At 49.0% G+C, this 16,861-nt stretch overlaps 1 protein-coding gene across 11 annotated transcripts in view; it reads right to left on the bottom strand.

Moving 5' to 3' along the window:
• The window catches only part of PIP5K1A (phosphatidylinositol-4-phosphate 5-kinase type 1 alpha), a 44,804-nt gene that overhangs the window by 4,329 nt on the left and 23,614 nt on the right, over nucleotides 1–16,861 (bottom strand). For 5 of the 11 annotated variants that reach the window (XM_080984633.1, XM_080984626.1, XM_080984631.1 and 2 more), the window contains 13 exons: nucleotides 13,800–13,930; nucleotides 12,116–12,233; nucleotides 11,514–11,666; nucleotides 10,953–11,252; nucleotides 10,185–10,390; nucleotides 9,141–9,224; nucleotides 7,523–7,571; nucleotides 6,765–6,849; nucleotides 5,310–5,447; nucleotides 4,755–4,884; nucleotides 2,770–2,798; nucleotides 2,090–2,156; nucleotides 909–960 (listed from right to left, as the gene is read on the bottom strand). In XM_080984633.1, the coding sequence (XP_080840759.1) occupies nucleotides 909–960; nucleotides 2,090–2,156; nucleotides 2,770–2,798; nucleotides 4,755–4,884; nucleotides 5,310–5,447; nucleotides 6,765–6,849; nucleotides 7,523–7,571; nucleotides 9,141–9,224; nucleotides 10,185–10,390; nucleotides 10,953–11,252; nucleotides 11,514–11,666; nucleotides 12,116–12,233; nucleotides 13,800–13,930 (1,542 nt within the window). Of the gene's footprint in view, nucleotides 1–908; nucleotides 961–2,089; nucleotides 2,157–2,729; nucleotides 2,799–4,754; nucleotides 4,885–5,309; nucleotides 5,448–6,764; nucleotides 6,850–7,522; nucleotides 7,572–9,140; nucleotides 9,225–10,184; nucleotides 10,391–10,952; nucleotides 11,253–11,513; nucleotides 11,667–12,115; nucleotides 12,234–13,799; nucleotides 13,931–16,861 lie in introns of all 11 variants that reach the window. The other 6 variants (XR_013980189.1, XR_013980188.1, XM_080984629.1 and 3 more) reach the window with 6 other exon arrangements.

Raw genomic sequence — 16,861 nt, 5'->3', positions numbered from 1 at the left:
GGGAAATATCAACTCCTTGCTGATTAGTTTAATCCACAACACGCAGAAAAAAATCTCAGCCAAACCAACTGGTAAAAACCAAAGCTTGAGAGTGTTAGACCTTCCCATTCATCATTTCCATGGTGGGTGGTGGGGAGGGGGTGTTTGAGAAGTCAAAAATGTTATTGCTGGCAACAAGAGTAACTCTTGAAGCACACGGGGATGAAAGGTGGGGTCTTATTTCTGTATAGCCGCTTGCTTAGCCCTTCCCAGGTTCCTGTTGCTCTTTCTCTGATCTCGCTTCTTTTGAATCCAGTTAGCTTCTCCAGACCAACTCTCTGCCCCAACCTGAACCAAGAGAGAGTTCAGCTGCAGACAGAAGCTGATCTCACTAGAGGGAGAAAGTCTGTGTCTTGGCTGCAATCGCTTCCAGCTGCAGGTGGCAGTTTGATGGGAGATGGGGCTCTTCTAGAAAAAATAAGAATGGCTGCAAGCAGGAAACCTCCCCTTCTCCCTGATGAACTAGCTTTCTACAGGCAGGAGAATTAAAACTGTGCAAAAGTCTTGAGTGCAGAATTACTGGCTGAGCAGGAATTAGACCTTGATTAATGTGACTCAACACTCCGAGAAAAAAGGGGGGGACCCAAATCCAAGGCAGTTTCCAACTTGCAATAAGCCCAACATGCAATTCCACACTGGGGGGGCTGTGCCTTAAGGGATGGGGATGACCATCATCTGTGGCCCTGCAGAGATTGCTGGAACTCCCAACTCCCATCAACCAGCACGGCCAACATTCAGGGATGATGATGATGATGGGAGTTGTAGTCTGGAAACATCTGGAGGGCCAGAGGTTCTTCCCATTCCTGGGTATTATTGGGACACCACACATTGATGGCTTCCTTGTCTGACAGGGTGAGTTTTTCACCTACTTGGGAGAACGTTGAACTAGCTACCTCTGAAGATAAGCTGTTTTCCTGTGACCTATGTGGAGATCAAGAGACAGACCTTTCATCATTCCTGAGACGACTGAGACCAGTGACCCCCCCCCCAACTCCTTCCCTTCCCCCAAGATCTTCCAGGTTAAGGAAACCTCTCTTTTAAAAATAAAAATAAAATGGCAAGTGATGGCAGCCTCTCTAAAATGTGCTGCATTTCAATAGCCTGTTTCAGCTGAGAAAACACGCTATGTGCTGCGACAGCCGAAAAGGCAGATGGGAGAATAGGGGGGTATTTGTGTAGCAAGGGACAAAGTGAAGTGAAGGCTTCTTAAGGAAGAAGACTGCCTTAAAACACAATTGTTTTGCCGGCTTTTTAAAGCCTACTCCTGGGTTTTTCAATCCACGCATGTGCAAAACACAAACTGGCCTTTTCACAAGGTGGCACAAATACCTAGCTCCAATTTCTCTCTCTCCCCACACCCAATTTTCACAGGGGCTGGGAGAAGCTCCTCAAAAATGGGGCAATGGGGGTCGTCTAAAAGTGCATGAGAAAGAGGAGAAGGAAGAATGTGTTCTGGAAGAACCCTGAGGGGCCAGTGCAAGGCAGGGAGGCGGCCAGGCGAACTGCTCACAGCCAACGCTGTTTCCCTGCCTTTGAAGCTGCGGCACCCAAACTCCCGAACACAATCCCCAGGGAGGCTCCCCTTGATGCTGTTTTGAGGACAGGATAAGCTGCCTTGGTTTCCCCCAGGTGTTTTTGATCCTGCCTTTTCATTTCTGTGCAGTCTTCACACACCTCTCTCAAAACGTATCATTTGTATGTTTTGATTGTGGCTGTTGTTTTCTTAAGATGTCCTGGGGGTCTATTTGAAGGGCAGGGCGGAAATGCACCAAAATAAAAGAAGTTGGCTGACAGGAGCTTATCATGTCTTATTTATTTCTTTAATCCCACAATCTGTTCCGAGCCCTACAGAGAAGGGGGTGCTAAAAACCGGATTCAGATGCACCTCCCTAAGGGCTTCCTGGTTTGCGTAAAGACAGACAAAGCAAGGCAGTCTCCACCTCCCTTTATCTATAAGCAATTTTCTTTTCCTTTTGGAACAGTTTCCGAACTTGTGAATAAACAGAACAAAAATGCCCCACCGGCTGGTCTGCGTTATGTCTCATCTCACCTACGGCTACTGCTGAGGCTGAACCTGGTCTTGCTAGAACACATGTCTGCATAGCTCTGCCTGTAACCTAGGCAAAGATTAAAAGGGGAAGGGGGAAGGGTTAAGCGCATCATTCTATGTGGGCGAGACTGAAAACACAGCTGAACACCAAGCTGTGAGAAACCCAGGGAAGCAGCCAGGCCCAGCTGCTTTCTCGGGCAGCTAAAGGAGGGCTAGAAGTCTGTATGGCTGACTGAGTGGGCAGGGAGGTGGGAATAGCAGCTTCGCTGGATCAGACCAATGGCCGATCTCAAATCCAGTATCCTTCTTTCCCATAATAGTTAGCCAGATGCCTCTGGGAATCTTTTCGGTTCACATTGTGGGGTGTTCTCCATCCCAGGTGTGGGTAGGCTGGGCTGCAATCAACAGGAACCTTTGCAGGATGGTTACGGGTGATGGGGAGGGCAGGGAGGAGACAAGGCATGGATTCCTGCTCTGCCCCTGCCATGTACAGTCACAGCAAAGAGGCATTTCAGCACAACGTTAAGAATAATCCAAACACCATCCAATCAGGACAGCAGAAAAGCCCCTCCTCAAGTTCAAAGGTGAAAAAGAGACAGCTACTAAACCACGGTTCAGGTCTTGGCCCCCCACCCCTCACCTAGGGAAGGTGGTCTCCGGAGTCGGATCCTTTGAGGTACCTGATTTGTGAACTTCCACTCCTATAGACCTAAACAGAGAAATAAAAAGAGAGAGAAAGAGATGGAGAGAATTCCTGACTCTCAGTGGCAATGAACTCAGTGGTGAGGATCTAAGAATCTGAGCTGCTCTGCACAGCACTTTTTTGAAAAGGAACAAAAACAAAAACCAAAAACAGCTGGCACGGCTGAACCAAGAAAACCAAAGTTCATATATATTCTTCCTCTTTTTTTCTCCTTTATCCTGGAGAAGAATCCCACCCCTGCAATTCACAATCCAATTTCCAAGCTGCTGATTCAGCAAGAGATGCAAATAAAATTTTAATCATTAGTCCAGGAGGGACTTCCCCCCACCCTTAAAAAAAAAACCACCAGCAGGTGGAGCTGCTAACTAACCCCCAACCCAGAACCACCCCTTTTTTATTTCCTTAAATCTCCTCTTCTTATCTTCTTGTTACATACAGGAGAGGGAATTTAAAGAGGGGGTGGAAATGGGGGTGAGGCTGGGTTGGGGATTGGTGATAAAGCAACAGAGAAGGGAAGGAACATTACATGAAAAGGGTGGCGAGAGAGAAATCAAGCTAGCTTGGTATATTTGTGTCAAGAAAGCGCAATTGCATTTCATCCAGTAAGGTGCAAAAGGGGGAAGAAGCAAGACAAGACAGACTTTTTAACCACAACTGATGAGTGACTTCAATTAAGCGCCTTCACAAAACCTGACAGCTCCCCACCTGAAGCTGTGATTTCCCTCATCTCTGTCTCTTCATGCCATGCAAATTTATATTTTAAAAGGGGAGATTCCCAAATGCAGGGGCTGACTCAGGTCACAAGGCCCCCGAGCAAAACTGCTTTTGGCAAAGAGCCTGTTGCAATTAAAACAGGGTTGTTGGGGTTTTTTTAAAGCTAGTCGTAAATGGCAATACCGCAGGTTGTGCAGCTGAAGACTAAGCTTAGCAGGGTGGGCTGGGCTAAACACAGGAGCAGTTTTGAAGTCACATGCCAAAATCCTCTTGCCCCGCAAAGGCAAATCTTGAGATAATGAAGATATTGCCAAAGATCTTTGTGACAAAACAGTCAAACTACATTGGTGTTCTGCCTGGAGACTGGGGCATCTAATGTGGCTTGCAGCCTGCTTGGGTTTTTCTTCCTAAGCAAGCAGAGGTTGCGAGGCAGAAGTGAAGTCCTGATCCTACAGCTTCTAGTAACACCCCCCGAAAAGCCCTTGGGGAGCTCTAAGAACAGACCAACTGAATCAGAGCAAAAGTCTGTCTGCTCTGGTTTCCTGTCCCAAGCAGATGCCTTCCCTGAAAAGCTCACAAACAGGATGTTTTTAACACTCAATTGGGAGCCACCCAGAGTGGGGAAACTGGGGAACTCAGCCAGATGGGTGGGATATAATAATAATAATAATAATAATAATAATAATAATAATAATAAATATTATTAGAGCCCCCTACACACCCACACCCCTGAAATTCCATAGCTTCCTGCCTCTGAACCTCGGCTGCAGCGTGGTGTCTGTGTCCCTCATCTCCCTGTTGAACTTCGACTTATAGTAGACTAAAGGTCAGCGAGAGCAGGCAGACCCCAAGTGCACTCCTTGAGGGATGCCAGCTGGCCCACCAGCTGCCAGCTTCGAAGGCAAAAAGAAGGGGGGAGAAGAATGCAAACCACAGTCAAATAAATTTGCTCTATTACAGGAGAGGGGAGGGACCAAAGGATCGGTGCAGCACACCGCAGTCACTTTCCCAAGGCACCCACTTCCCATCGGGGAAAGCCAGCTGCAAATCTGGGCTGCCATGACCACTGCCTGCGGGTCCTCAGCCCTAGATCACAGCATGCGAGAGTTAATTTTGTAATAAAATAAGCCCAGCCTCACTTCGAACAGTCTTATGGCAGACTGGTTTCCACACATATACAGACAGACAACATGCATTTACGGAAAACCTGCGAGTCAACAAGAAGCCAACAGCCGGGCCCAGCCTTACCTGTTGGCTGGTGAATCGTGGCTTCTGCTCCCCAAGGAGGAGGTGGATAAGGTTGTGGCAGCTGAGTCGCTGTTTATTTCCTCTGCAAGGGGAGTGTGGGGGAGAAGGTCAGGGCGGCCCAGCTGGGAACCTAAGGAAGAGGGAAAAAGCGGTGGTCAAGCTCTAAAGCTGTAATTTGAGGATACTGCCCTACCCCACTCCACCCCAGACTAGTTTGAACAGCATCATGCTCAGAGAGACAAACAGAGGCCCCACCTCTGGCTAAATCCACCAATGGGCCGAGCCATTATGCACGGAAGGGGCATGAAAGCATTTGAACAGAAGAGTCTGGTCCCCCAACATGTCTTTCCCCTGTCTCTGCGGAGGGTTTTTATGCAGGGAGCATGAAACCTCCCCGCTTGAAGCATGGAATGCTGCAGCCGAGCAACTGATGAAGACAACTCTGGGTGTCGCCACGGCTTGTCAGGCTGGGACAGGCAGGAAGGCCTTGGTCCTGACATGCCTCCTCGTCCTCCCCATTCTCCCCCCCCCCCCAACCTCTGGGGAGCCACCAACCTTGCTCGACTTCCGCCTCCATCGTGAACTGCGCTTTTGCCTCGCACAGCCCTTGCACCTGGGATGGGGCGCCACCCTGGCCGGGCCGCCGGGGAGGTCCTGCACCAGACCGGCTCTTTTTCGAAGGGGAAGATTTAACTTGGAAAGGGAAAGAGAAACCACAGGCGTGTATAGCAGATGTAGCCTTATTGGCAGCCTTTGTCTTGCCTATTAAGCAAGGCACAAGGCCTAACACAAAAAAAATATATGGGGGGTGGGGGTGGAAGGATACTCAAATCACTTGAAATAGAAAGCTTTTGAAGTAGCTGCGACTCAACAATAACCAAGTTAGGACCACGGGGGGGGGGGGGCGGAAATGGAACTGAAATGCCCAACATACTGTGGTTTAGTGGTTTCCCAAGGTCTTGAAGGGATGCTTTCTTTGGGGGTTTGCTGAGCAAGACCCGTTTTTGTAGTGGGCAGAGTGCTGAACTAGGATACGGGGGAGACCCCGGTACAAATCCCCACTCAGGCCAGGAAGCTGCCTGCATATGAGCTTGGAGCCAGTCACTGCCTCTCAGTCCTCTCAAAGGGCTGTTGTGGAGACTAAGCGAGGAAGGGGAGAACCACGAGTGCCACTTTGAGCTCCTTAAGAGAAAAAAAGGTGGCACAGAATGCAACAAATAAATGAAACAGATAAGGTGTTGGGGCCTGAACCTTCACTTCAAGACACGGGGCCTAATCCATCAGCTCACTGGCTCTGAAGCCGGGGCTGCGGGAGCTGCCTTGTTCCAAAGTCAGCCCACTGGTTCATCGTCACCAGTGTCACGTGCTCAAACAGGCAGCAGCTTTCAGAGGTCTCCTCAAGCCTGGTAGCTTTAACCAGATAGGCTGGATAGTCAACCCAGGGGCCATCGACAGGCAAAGCCTGGCACTGTGACTGAGCTTCAGCCTCTCTCCCTAAACATCCCAACCAAAAAGCCAAACCGAGAGGTTTCAATGGCTTCTTGACCACCTGCGGCCTTCTGGGCGCTGTTGGACTCCCATCAGCAGGCATGGCTATTGCTTGTCAAGGTTTTTTAGAAGCTCCAAGGGTTTCTTATTGTCTTAACTCTGCAATTCTTTTTAATTTGTACTGCTCTAACTTTTTGATGTTTGTCTCCCTGGGCTCCTTTGGGAGGAAGGGCAGAAAGTAAATATAATAATAATAATAATAATGATGATGATGATAGGAATGATGAAAGGAGTCCTGCAAACATCTGGAGAGGCAAAAGTCCCATGGCCTGGGCTAAGAACTGCTTAGATCATGTACCATCATGTATGGCAGGGTTTATTTTGGGTCTGCTGGGAATCCTTCCAAGGCACCGATGCAGCAGAATTGTCACACTATTTTCAGAGGGGCCCCAGAAAAGCCTGCTAGAGCTCTACCCACCCAGAACAGGGTACGTTTATGACCAGTGAACCTAAGTAACTTACAAGGGATTTTCTTGAAGACAACGTTACACATGAACCGCTGGAACCTTTCCGCGTAAAAACTGGGCCGGTGAACTGAAACTGTGTCCTGCAAAACAGCAATGAAGAGCCAAATGGCAAAGAGTCACATCAAGTAAACAAGGATGAAAGCAGGTGTGAGGGACTTTAAAGAAAACAAAAAAACAACCAAGGCAACAAAATTTAAATCGGAATAAAACCAGCAACAATTTGCCCACATACTACAAGAAAGCCACCTCAAAAGCTGACATCTACACAATACATGGCCAGAAAAAAATTGACCAGAAACTGATAATTCTTATCAAAATGGCCCATTGTACGCCAGAAAAGAAATAAAAAACTGGTGCCCAAAAAGATGTTTGGTGTCAGGTGGGCTTCTCTAGAGAAACCACCCCAAAAGCATTAAGGAGCGTTCACCCCAAAAGCTTCATTCTATTTACTGAAAACAACAACAAACTATTACACCATCTAGTTCCAGGAAGAAACTCAAGGCAGGTAACAAATAAAAAAACACCACAAAATGACTGGATCTTTGCATCTGCAGGCTCTGGTCTCCCCCCACCCCCCAAAGAAATGACAGCCCAAAATGACATACAAAAGCGGGGGGAAGGGAATAGGGTTCTCTCTCTCTCCTTTACACCCTCCCTTTCCTCCCTCTTCAGAGCAAAAGCAAACAATCGTCACCACCCAGCACTTCCCAGACAAGACAGAACAACAAGAAGCAGTGGGTTTTGGCTGCTCACCCCATCATGAACAAGGGCTTTCCACGAGTGCTCCAACTTCTTAATGAACCTAGTAAGAAAGATTTTGAAAGGTGGGGACAAGTTAGCCTCGCAGATTTTAAAATCAGTGCATTTTTTGGAGGGAGGGGAGAAGAGGAGACAAAGCAACCTGCCACTCTTCCTAACCCCATGTTTTGTCCATCCATCTTGCCTGTAATCCAAGCCTCCCAAATTCAGCTTCCTTCCAGAGGGACGCTCTAGGCCTCACCAGGAGGATTACCTTGTCTGCTCCTGGATCCCCTGGTTTTGCTATTCCCCCAATTCTTAATAAATAAAATGGCTGATTCTAAACATGTCTGGTTAGCCTCGATTCTCAAACACAAAGCAGGCAGATTTCTACTTTTGTGGTTTTCTTCCTGCAAACACATGCACACATCCCTCAACTCTGAAGTTTAACTGGCTGCAACTCACCACCGAGTGGTTTGTTGCCTTGACGCCACAGAAACACTTTGCTAACCGTGCAATACGCTGAGAAAATTCCTGGCCAGAGCAAGCCACCGCCTGCTCCCTTTCCTCTCGCCTGACTCCCAGCCCATGTCATCACTTCCTGTACACTTCCCTCAGCACAGCAACTCAACCCGATCTACAGCCTAATTTGCGAGGGCTTGCCCGCTCAGCCTGCTTCGTCAGTCTTAATTACGTCCAGCGAGCAGGAGATTCATCGCTTGCCCGTCGCCATTTCCTAGGCGGCGAAGGCAGCCCTGCACCTCTTTGGGTTCCCCTCTGACGGCTTTAACTGTTATGCTATGGCCTGCTGAACTGATTGCCTCTGCATCTCCTCACAGCCACAGTAAGTTTTGTATCTAGGGGAATGCAAGGCAGCAGTTTTCCTTGGACTTGAGATAAAATCCCAAAGCAGAAAAGCTCAGCCCTTAGGGAAGGCCAAGTCCTGTCCCTTTCAGAGGGGTCCTCTAACTTCTAGATGGGAATTGGGAGTCTAGCCACACCTGGAGAGCCAGAGGTTAGCCACATCAGAGGTGGGGAACTATTTGTCAACCCAAGGGCTGTTTTCTTCTGTGTGGCAAGACTTTGGGGGGTGAGGGCACACACGCCAGTGGTGGATGGGGCCAGAAGTCAGAGCAGGAGGGGCAATGGGCCGGTCTTTGTACATTCCAGCTATGCAGATGCTGGAAAGGCACCAGCATCACAAAGGCACCTCTCCCCATCCAGCCAAGCGAGAGGCACAATCACAGTTCTCAAGGGGAAGAGTTCCTTTGGTGGGCGAGTCCTAAGGGCTGGGCAGAGAAGCCCAGAGGGCTGCATCTGGCCTCTAGCTTTTGCCATCTGTGCTGGTCAGGGATGATGGGAGATGTAGTCCAGCAACCTCTGGAGGGCCCCAGGTTGGCAATGGCTGGACGAAGCAGTAGGAACATAAGAAGAGACCTGCTGGATCAGGCCAATGGCCCATCTAGTCCAGCATCCTGTTCTCACACTGGCTGACCAAATGCCTGTGGGAAACCCACAAGGATTATTCCAGCACAACAATCACTTCCTGGGGTTTCCAGCAACTGGTATTCAGAAGCCTGCAACTGTGGAAGCCGAGCAAAGCCATCACGATACAAAGTTGGAGACTCCTCACCTGTAAGATTGCAGCACGTCGATGATCCCCACGTAGAGAAGCAGCCTCTCTCCCTTGGCGTTCCGGGCCGGGATCCCTCCCATTCTGGGCAAGAGAAAAAGAAAAAAGAGTCCAGTCTCAGAAGGTGCCCCAGCCCAGCCAAAAGGCATTTCCACCCACTGCTCCCCCCCCCCCGTGGTTCAGCCCCACGCAGAGCCCATTGGCAACAGTTAGGCCTGGCTTGCCCCTTGGCCAAATGCCCACACACAAAGCGGGGAAAGGACTAGCTCGCAGAATGAGAACAGCCAGATCAACAGTTTGGGGGAGAGGCATTTGGAAAGCTCTTGAACAAAAGGCTTTGTGAGGGTTGAGGCCGAGGTAACCGCTGCTCAGCTGTCACACGGTCTTCCCCAAACCTGCTGCTCCCTCCAGTCATTTGAGATGAACGACTCCCAGAAACCCCCAAAGCAGCTGGAAATGCACTGAGTTGGGCTGGTTTAACGGCTGATCTAAGGAGGCTCCGAGGGGAAGGAGCAGCTCACGGGATCCAGGGCCTGGACTTCACAAGACAACACAGAGGTTAGCACCTCTCCCCCGAGCATCTGCCTGCCCCCCCCCCAGCCATGGCTCCTATAGGTTAGAATTATCAGTCCAAGCATCTAAATCTTATGAGGATTGCATGCACCTCTCATGAATTCAGAGCAATTTAGCTTCAGAGACCTGCTTCTGAAACGTAACTGATCTGGAGATAACTTCCTTGGAGATAACAGATGCAGGAGGAAAAGTGAAGACTCTGGCAGGTGAACTCTCTGGGGCCCCCATTTCAAAGGATAGTTGTTGAGGTGCTGCCAACCCCCACAAGCCCCCATGAAATTTAGAGCTCCAACCTGCTCTCTAGGACAGCTACAGCCCACTTTTCCCATCAGCATGAAATGTTGCACAAAGATAAATACGCAGATGTCCTTCATCTGCATAATTCAGTGCAGGCAACAAAACCAGGGACTCAGATCTTGCTTCTTGCCTGGTTGGCTGGGCACCCCCGTTCCAAAGCAGCCAGAGACTTACTGGTCATCTGTTTCAATGGTGCCGCCTCGCCGGGCTTCCCCTTGGATGGCCTCCATCGCTGTGGAGTACAGGGCCTTCTGGGGGGCTGGCCGCCGAGTGTCCGCCACGGCCGCCCCATCCGCCACGGCGCGCTCCCGCTGAGCCAGGTCGAGGTTGTGGACTGCCACGAGCAAGCTGTAGTCCATGATTTTGAAGCTCTGCAAAACCTGAAGTATCAAAAGCACACAGGTAACAATGCCGCCGGTATGTTCTAAAAACCAGGATCTAACTGGATTGAGGTATGCGGAACTCGTGGCCCACCCCACGGGAGCTAGAATCCAGCTTGACTTAGCAAGCATCAAATTTCCTTCCCCTGAGCTAGCAAAGGGGAGTCTGTGCTATGTTGTTCGTTCCTAGCCATTTTTTAAGTACAGTTTTCGAACATAATCCATTTTGGAAGACCGTTCAACTTCTGAAACATTTGAAAACTGAGGATCATTGGGCGGCCAGCAAAATCCATTGAAAAAATGGAAAAACATGCAGCGGAAGCCATTCGACTTCCAAGGCATGTTCAAAAACAGAAGCAATTACTTCCGGGTTTTCGGCGTTCGGGTTCTGAATCGTTCAGCTCCCGAGACACTCGAAAACTGAGGTTCCACAGTACTCTCTTTACATTTGCAAGCTCCACACCTGCTCAGAGGCCCCAGCTGCCGCAACTCAGTGTGTGAGCAGAAGCTGCCTGGTGACCCCTGAGCCTTGGGTGGAAACAGCTTTCCTCCTCCCACGTACCAAGCAGTCTCTCTGCAGGGTCTTGCACAAGGCGCTGTACATGTCAGCGTCCAGGAAGAGGCCGTCGGCAATGTCCTGCATGAAATCCAGGTCCTTGTAGGTGGGGAAGACCTTTTCCCGCTCCTTCTGGGAAGCCCGGCGCTTGTAGGTGGAGCCTTTCAGGTCGTACTTCTGGTGCATGCGCACCGAGCGGGGCAGCAGGTTGTTCATCACCACAATCCGGATGTTCTTGCCGCCAGCCTGCACACAGTAGAGGCCGTAGAACTTGGGGAGGAGGGTCCGGGGGTTCTGGTTTAAGTTCTGTAATAGCGGGGTCAGGGAGGGGGGAAAAACCAAAGTTCTCATTGCAAAGTCAAAGGGAAATAAAGATAATAACAAGTTCAGAGCTGGGTAGGTCCAAAAAGTCACCCCTCCCAGAATGAAGAGTAGTTTAAGCATCATTATATTTAATAAAACCTCTCATTCATCGTATGCGGCTTTAAAAACAAAAAACCAGGGAGACAACATTGGATTGTTCTGTCGCATCCCAAGTCGCCCGGCTCTCCCTCCCAGCTGACTCACCATGTAGTAACCCGGCAGCAGCTTCTGCAAGAACTCTGCCTCTTTGTGCTGAACTGTTTTGATGATGAACTCGTCGTCGCTGGAGACGTAGAAGATGGAGCCGCTGGCTCCGGAGTTGGAGAGCTCGATGAGGGGCTCACTGCAAAGGGAGCACTGCGGGGAGAGAAGGCAACAGAAGAAATGGAGGAGGACATTCTCACAGGCTTCTAGCCCTGCCTCTCTGGACACAATGCCAGAGTTTCGGACAAGGGGCATCCCCAGCTCCACCTGGAGATGGCAGGGGTTAAAACCTGAGAGTTTTTACACGCAAGGCTGAGTTACAGCCCCATAATAACGAAAAGCAACCGGAAGACATCCCAGTGGCGCTCTTTCTCCAAGCCAGCTCCCAACGCTCAGGGAGTTGCTTGTTCCTGCTCAATGCCACTCAGAGTGTACAGAGACTGATCTGGATCACTCCACCAGAGGAACCTCTGTTCTTCCCATTTTAAGTACAGCAGTCAGACTGAAATCTACCCACTCCACCCCGTCGCAACTCATCTCTGTCTGGAGAGAAGATGGGGAAGTCTTCTTAAAAAAACTGTCAGGCACCTGCCTCCACTCACCAGGTAGTCATCCGGCCGGATCCCAAACAGTTCACGGAAATAGCGGAAGGCGACAGGAGCGTAGGTTTTGAAGCGGAAATCGTTGTAGTGATGGGCCGGGGTGAGGTTGCTGCCTTCGCTGGAGATTGAGAGGACAGAGGCAAATGAGCACCGCACTCTTTCTGAGTCGCCACCATCTGCTAAAAGCGGCTGGTTCTCAAACCTTCTACCTGCACGGTCACTTTCCGTATCAGTGAGTCTGTATGTGTGGCTCTGCTATGAAACTGGTACACAGCGCAGAGGGTTCTGGGAAGGCCCTAAGAAGCATCGTTGGCCCACACTGGCCCCCTGAGCCATGCCTTCACCCCTGTGTGAGCTAAAGATGCCCCCAAGAATGTGCCGCAGGGACACCAGTCTGTCATTTATGTGGAACCGCTAGTAAGCTTTCCAGGGAAGCCATCAGGGTTCCTTGCAAGAGTTCTGCTGAAGACTGCTGAGCTCTGGAGAAACGGTGTCCCTTAGCCTCTGTGTCTATGTGCCACAAAGTATAAACAGTGGCGACCCCCCCAAAATGGGGCTCTTCTTCTTCCAGTGGGGTGGGAAACTTGCATCCCCCCCCCAGACACTCCTGGACTCCAATGCCCATCATCTTTGACTATAGGTCACACTGGGCCTGGGACCCCTTTTCTTTAACTCTGTTAAAGTGCAAGTAGCTCTATTCTGTTGTATTTTTGAATCCCCCCTTTTAAAAATGGTTTGTTTCTTATATTGTGTTGCAATGGATTTGTTAAAAGGCATTTATTGCAAGCAGCCCAGAAAATGCTGTGAAATGGGGTGAGATTCAAATGCTGTAAATAAACTAATGAGAGGTGGAAGCCCAAAACATCTGGATGGCTGCAAGTTCCCTTGGAGGCTCAAGGCCCCTGTGCCTTAATGTTTTGTCCACAGCCTCTAATTCTGAGCTGCCTAGTCAGCTGGGGTCTTATACTGGGACAGACCATTGGCCCACTGTGTCCAATACTGCCTACCCTGACTAGCAACTTTCAGGTAAGCGGCATATTTTATGGAAAGGGCTGTGGCTGAGTGGTAGCGTACCTGCCTCAATCCCATGGCATCTGCTGGGGTGGGGGGTGGGGGGAGAATCCCTTTGGGAAACCCTGGAGTGTTGCTGCCAGTCGGTGTAGACTACACTGAGTTAGATGGATCAATGGCCTGACTCAACCAGCTTCCTGTTTAAAACATTCCTTTATCCCAAACCATGAGGACTAGAATTACTTTATTTTTAGAGGAAAGTCAGTGGTAAGATCACTGGTGGCTCCCCAAGTTCAGTCCCCGGCATCTCCAGGTACGGCTGGGGATGTCACCTGCCAGCTACTCAGGAGAGCTGCTACCAGTCAGTGTGGACAATACTAAGCTAGTCCAACCAGTGGTCTGACTCAGTATTAGGTAGCATCCTCTGTTTCCTGGGTCTCGAGCAGAGCAACATGTGTCCTGGAACCTGCTCCCTGAGATGGAAACGCCAGAGGTTGAAGCTGAGAGTTTCTGCGTGTGAAGTACAGACTCTTCCAGGGCTCACAGCTTGGTGCCTGTTTTATTTCTATTGGTTTTGCCATTTTAAAAAAGTGTCGCTGGACTCCCTTCTGCCATGCCCCGCCTGCTGCCTGCACTCAAGATGGGGACAACTGGAAAATGTAAAAACACTTACCCCGGGAAGAAGATGCTCTCCACTACGTAGAAGTCTTGCATGAGGACATCTCGCTCTGGCTTGGTGCTCAGGCTCCCCACCGTGTGGGTGATCCCAAGCTGGATGGCACCTTTGAGGGCCGACGAAGTTGTCTGGAGGGGGAAACAGAGAACTGGCATTAGTGTCTCCTATGTAGGCTTCCGCAGGACACCCCCAAGCACGTTCTTTTGGACGCAAGCGAAGAACGTCAGCATTCCACCATGCTTTTGGAAACTCCAAATTTTACCCTAACCCTGCTGATTAAAGCATTTTATTTTTTTAAGGTTGAAAACTCCTCTGTAGGAGAATGGGAAAGGGATAATTGTGGACAATAGGGCTGTTGATAGTTAAAAAGAAGGTACCTTTTATCATATGTAGTGGTCACGTAAGGCAATAAAGGATTTCTGGGAAATGATATATAATGAACTGAAAATAAATGTTTAAAATAACTTTTGTAAAAAACCTAGAAGCCTTTTTATTAGGAATTATAGGTACCGATATCCAAAAGGAACAGAAAAGACTCTTTATGTATGTGACAACAGCAGTAGAGATGCCACTAGCCCAGAGATGGAAAGAAGAAAGAGTCCCTACCAGAGAGAAATGGCAAGCCAAGCTGTTAAGACTACGCAGAAATGGCAAAACTGACTGGAAAAGCTCAGGGACCAAGAGGACAAAAACTTCAAGAATGGGGAAAGTTTATAATTTATTTAGGAGAGCACTGCACGCAGATGAAAACATCAGTTGGATTTTAATCTCACTTGTAATGTGACAAACACTATGGACAATATGGGTAGATATAAAATATAGATTATGAAATAACATGCAGTTGAAAATGTTGACAACAGGACCCATGGAGGGGGTGGGGAGGAAGTCTTGAGATTCAGAGAAATCTCTTTATAAGGAAATGTATTTGGTACAGTGGTACCTCGGGTTAAGTACAGTACTTGTAAAATCAAATAAAAACGATTTTAAAAAACGATAGTTCAACTGTGGAAGTCGCTCCCACAGGAAGCAGGGATGGCCACCAACTTGGGATGGTTTTAAAAGAAGAATGGACAAATTTAGGGAGGACATGACTACCCATGGCTACTAGCCAGGATAGCTCTGCTTGGCCTCCATGGTCAGAGGCACTAATGCTTCTGAATATCCACTGCTGGAAACTGCAGGAGAGAGAGTTGCTCTTGGGCTCAGGTCTTGCTTGAAGGTTTCCTAAAGGAATCTGATTGGCCACCGTGAGAACAGGATGCTGGACTAGATGGGCCGCTGGCCTGATTCAGCAGTCTTATTCCTATGAGAACTTCACACAACACTGAAGAACTAGAGTTGACCACAAGATGTGGCTGTGCCAGCTACAGTCCAAAACATCTGGAGGGCTCCAGCTTGGGAAAGGCTGCATTGGAGCTACCCTACCCTTACCAAGTATTGTGAAGGTGCATTTAGTGAATTATCACAAGCTGTGCTGCTTACACTTCAGGGCCAAGTGACCCACCAATTTGCCATCTCTCCTTCCCCATCTACACTGATGTTTAAGCTACCTACCGACTGAAGAAAACACCTATGTCTGATAAGGTACAAACATAAAAGCCTGCTGGATCAGGCCAATGGCTCATCTAGTCCAGCATCCTGTTCTCTCAGTGGTCAACCAGACCTGTGGGAAACCCATGAGGAGCATTTGAGCACAAGAGCCCTCTCCCCTGCTGTGTTTTCCAGCAACTGGTATTCAGAAGCATTGCTGCCTCCAACTGTGAATAATAATAATAATAATAATAATAATAATAATTTATTTATACCCCGCCCATCTGGCTGGGTTTCCCCAGCCACTCCGGGCAGCTTCCAACAAAATATTATAATACTATAGTCTGTCAAACATTAAAAGCTTCCCTAAACAGGGCTGCCTTCAGATGTCTTCCAAAAGTCTGGTAGTTGTTTTTCTCTTTGACATCTGGTGGGAGGGCATTCCATACGGTGGGTGCCACCACCGAGAAGGCCCTCTGCCTGGTTCCCTGTAACTTGGCTTCTCGCAGGGAGGGAACCGCCAGAAGGCCCTCGGCAATGGAACTCAGTGTCCGGGCTGAACGACGGGGGTGGAGACGCTCCTTCAGATATACTGGACCGAGGCCGTTTAGGGCTTTCAAGGTCAGCACCAACACTTTGAATTGTGCTCGGAAACGTACTGGGAGCCAATGTAGGTCTTTCAAGAGCATAGCCATCCCAGCTAGCAGCCCTCAATAGCCCTCTCCTCCTCCATGAATTTGTCTAATCCTCTTTTAAAGCATCTGCTGTAAGCGATCACTTCCTCCTGTGGGAGTGAATTTCATAGTTCAACTACAGCCTGCAGAAGCTTCTGCTGCGATAAATCCATCAGCCTTTCAAGAAAGGTTCCACAAGACTTTCTGTTGCATTTTTAAATAGGCAGTTTAGTCTGCAAAATAATGAAAGAAGCCCAGCCGGTGCAGAACATGGCAACGGGCTTTTGCTCAGCGGAGCTTCTTAGAATGCATGCAGAACATTGGTGCTGAAAAGAACTGCGCTGGCTGCCAGTTAGCTACTAAGCCAAGTTCAAGGTGCTCATTCTGGTATTTTAATTGAGATTTTATGGCTGCGTTTTGGCTTTCCTTAAAAGAAAAAGCAATACACACATCCTTCAGATATAAAATAAAATAAATCTGCCTTGGGAACTCTGCTGGAACCTCATGACGCAAACCGTCCCCGGCCCGGCCCCCCACAAAAAACATAAAAGCTGCTGCATTGAAGACAAAATCCAGGTAAATATATATCTGCTACTGCCAGGCCCAGATCAGATCACCGCTTATCTTCCAAATGGCTCCAGGCGTCTCCGTCTGCAAGAAGCGATTACGTACTATACTTTTATCTGGCTTTTTGGACAATTATCGCCTCCAACTGTGGCTTGCAAATATTTAACAAGAGAAGGAGAGGTTGGTGGTGTCCTGGCTTTAGGCTTACACACATAAAAACATATCAACAAGGAGGCAAGATGAAAAGGGGGCAGGGAGTGGAAGAAAAGGCCCTTGAGAAGGTAATCG

Source organism: Podarcis pityusensis (assembly GCF_964106645.2).
Source record: "Podarcis pityusensis genome assembly, chromosome: 16".
NCBI lineage: Eukaryota > Metazoa > Chordata > Lepidosauria > Squamata > Lacertidae > Podarcis > Podarcis pityusensis.
Note: the sequence above shows the minus strand (reverse complement) of the source record. Positions and strands in the feature narration are given on the sequence as shown.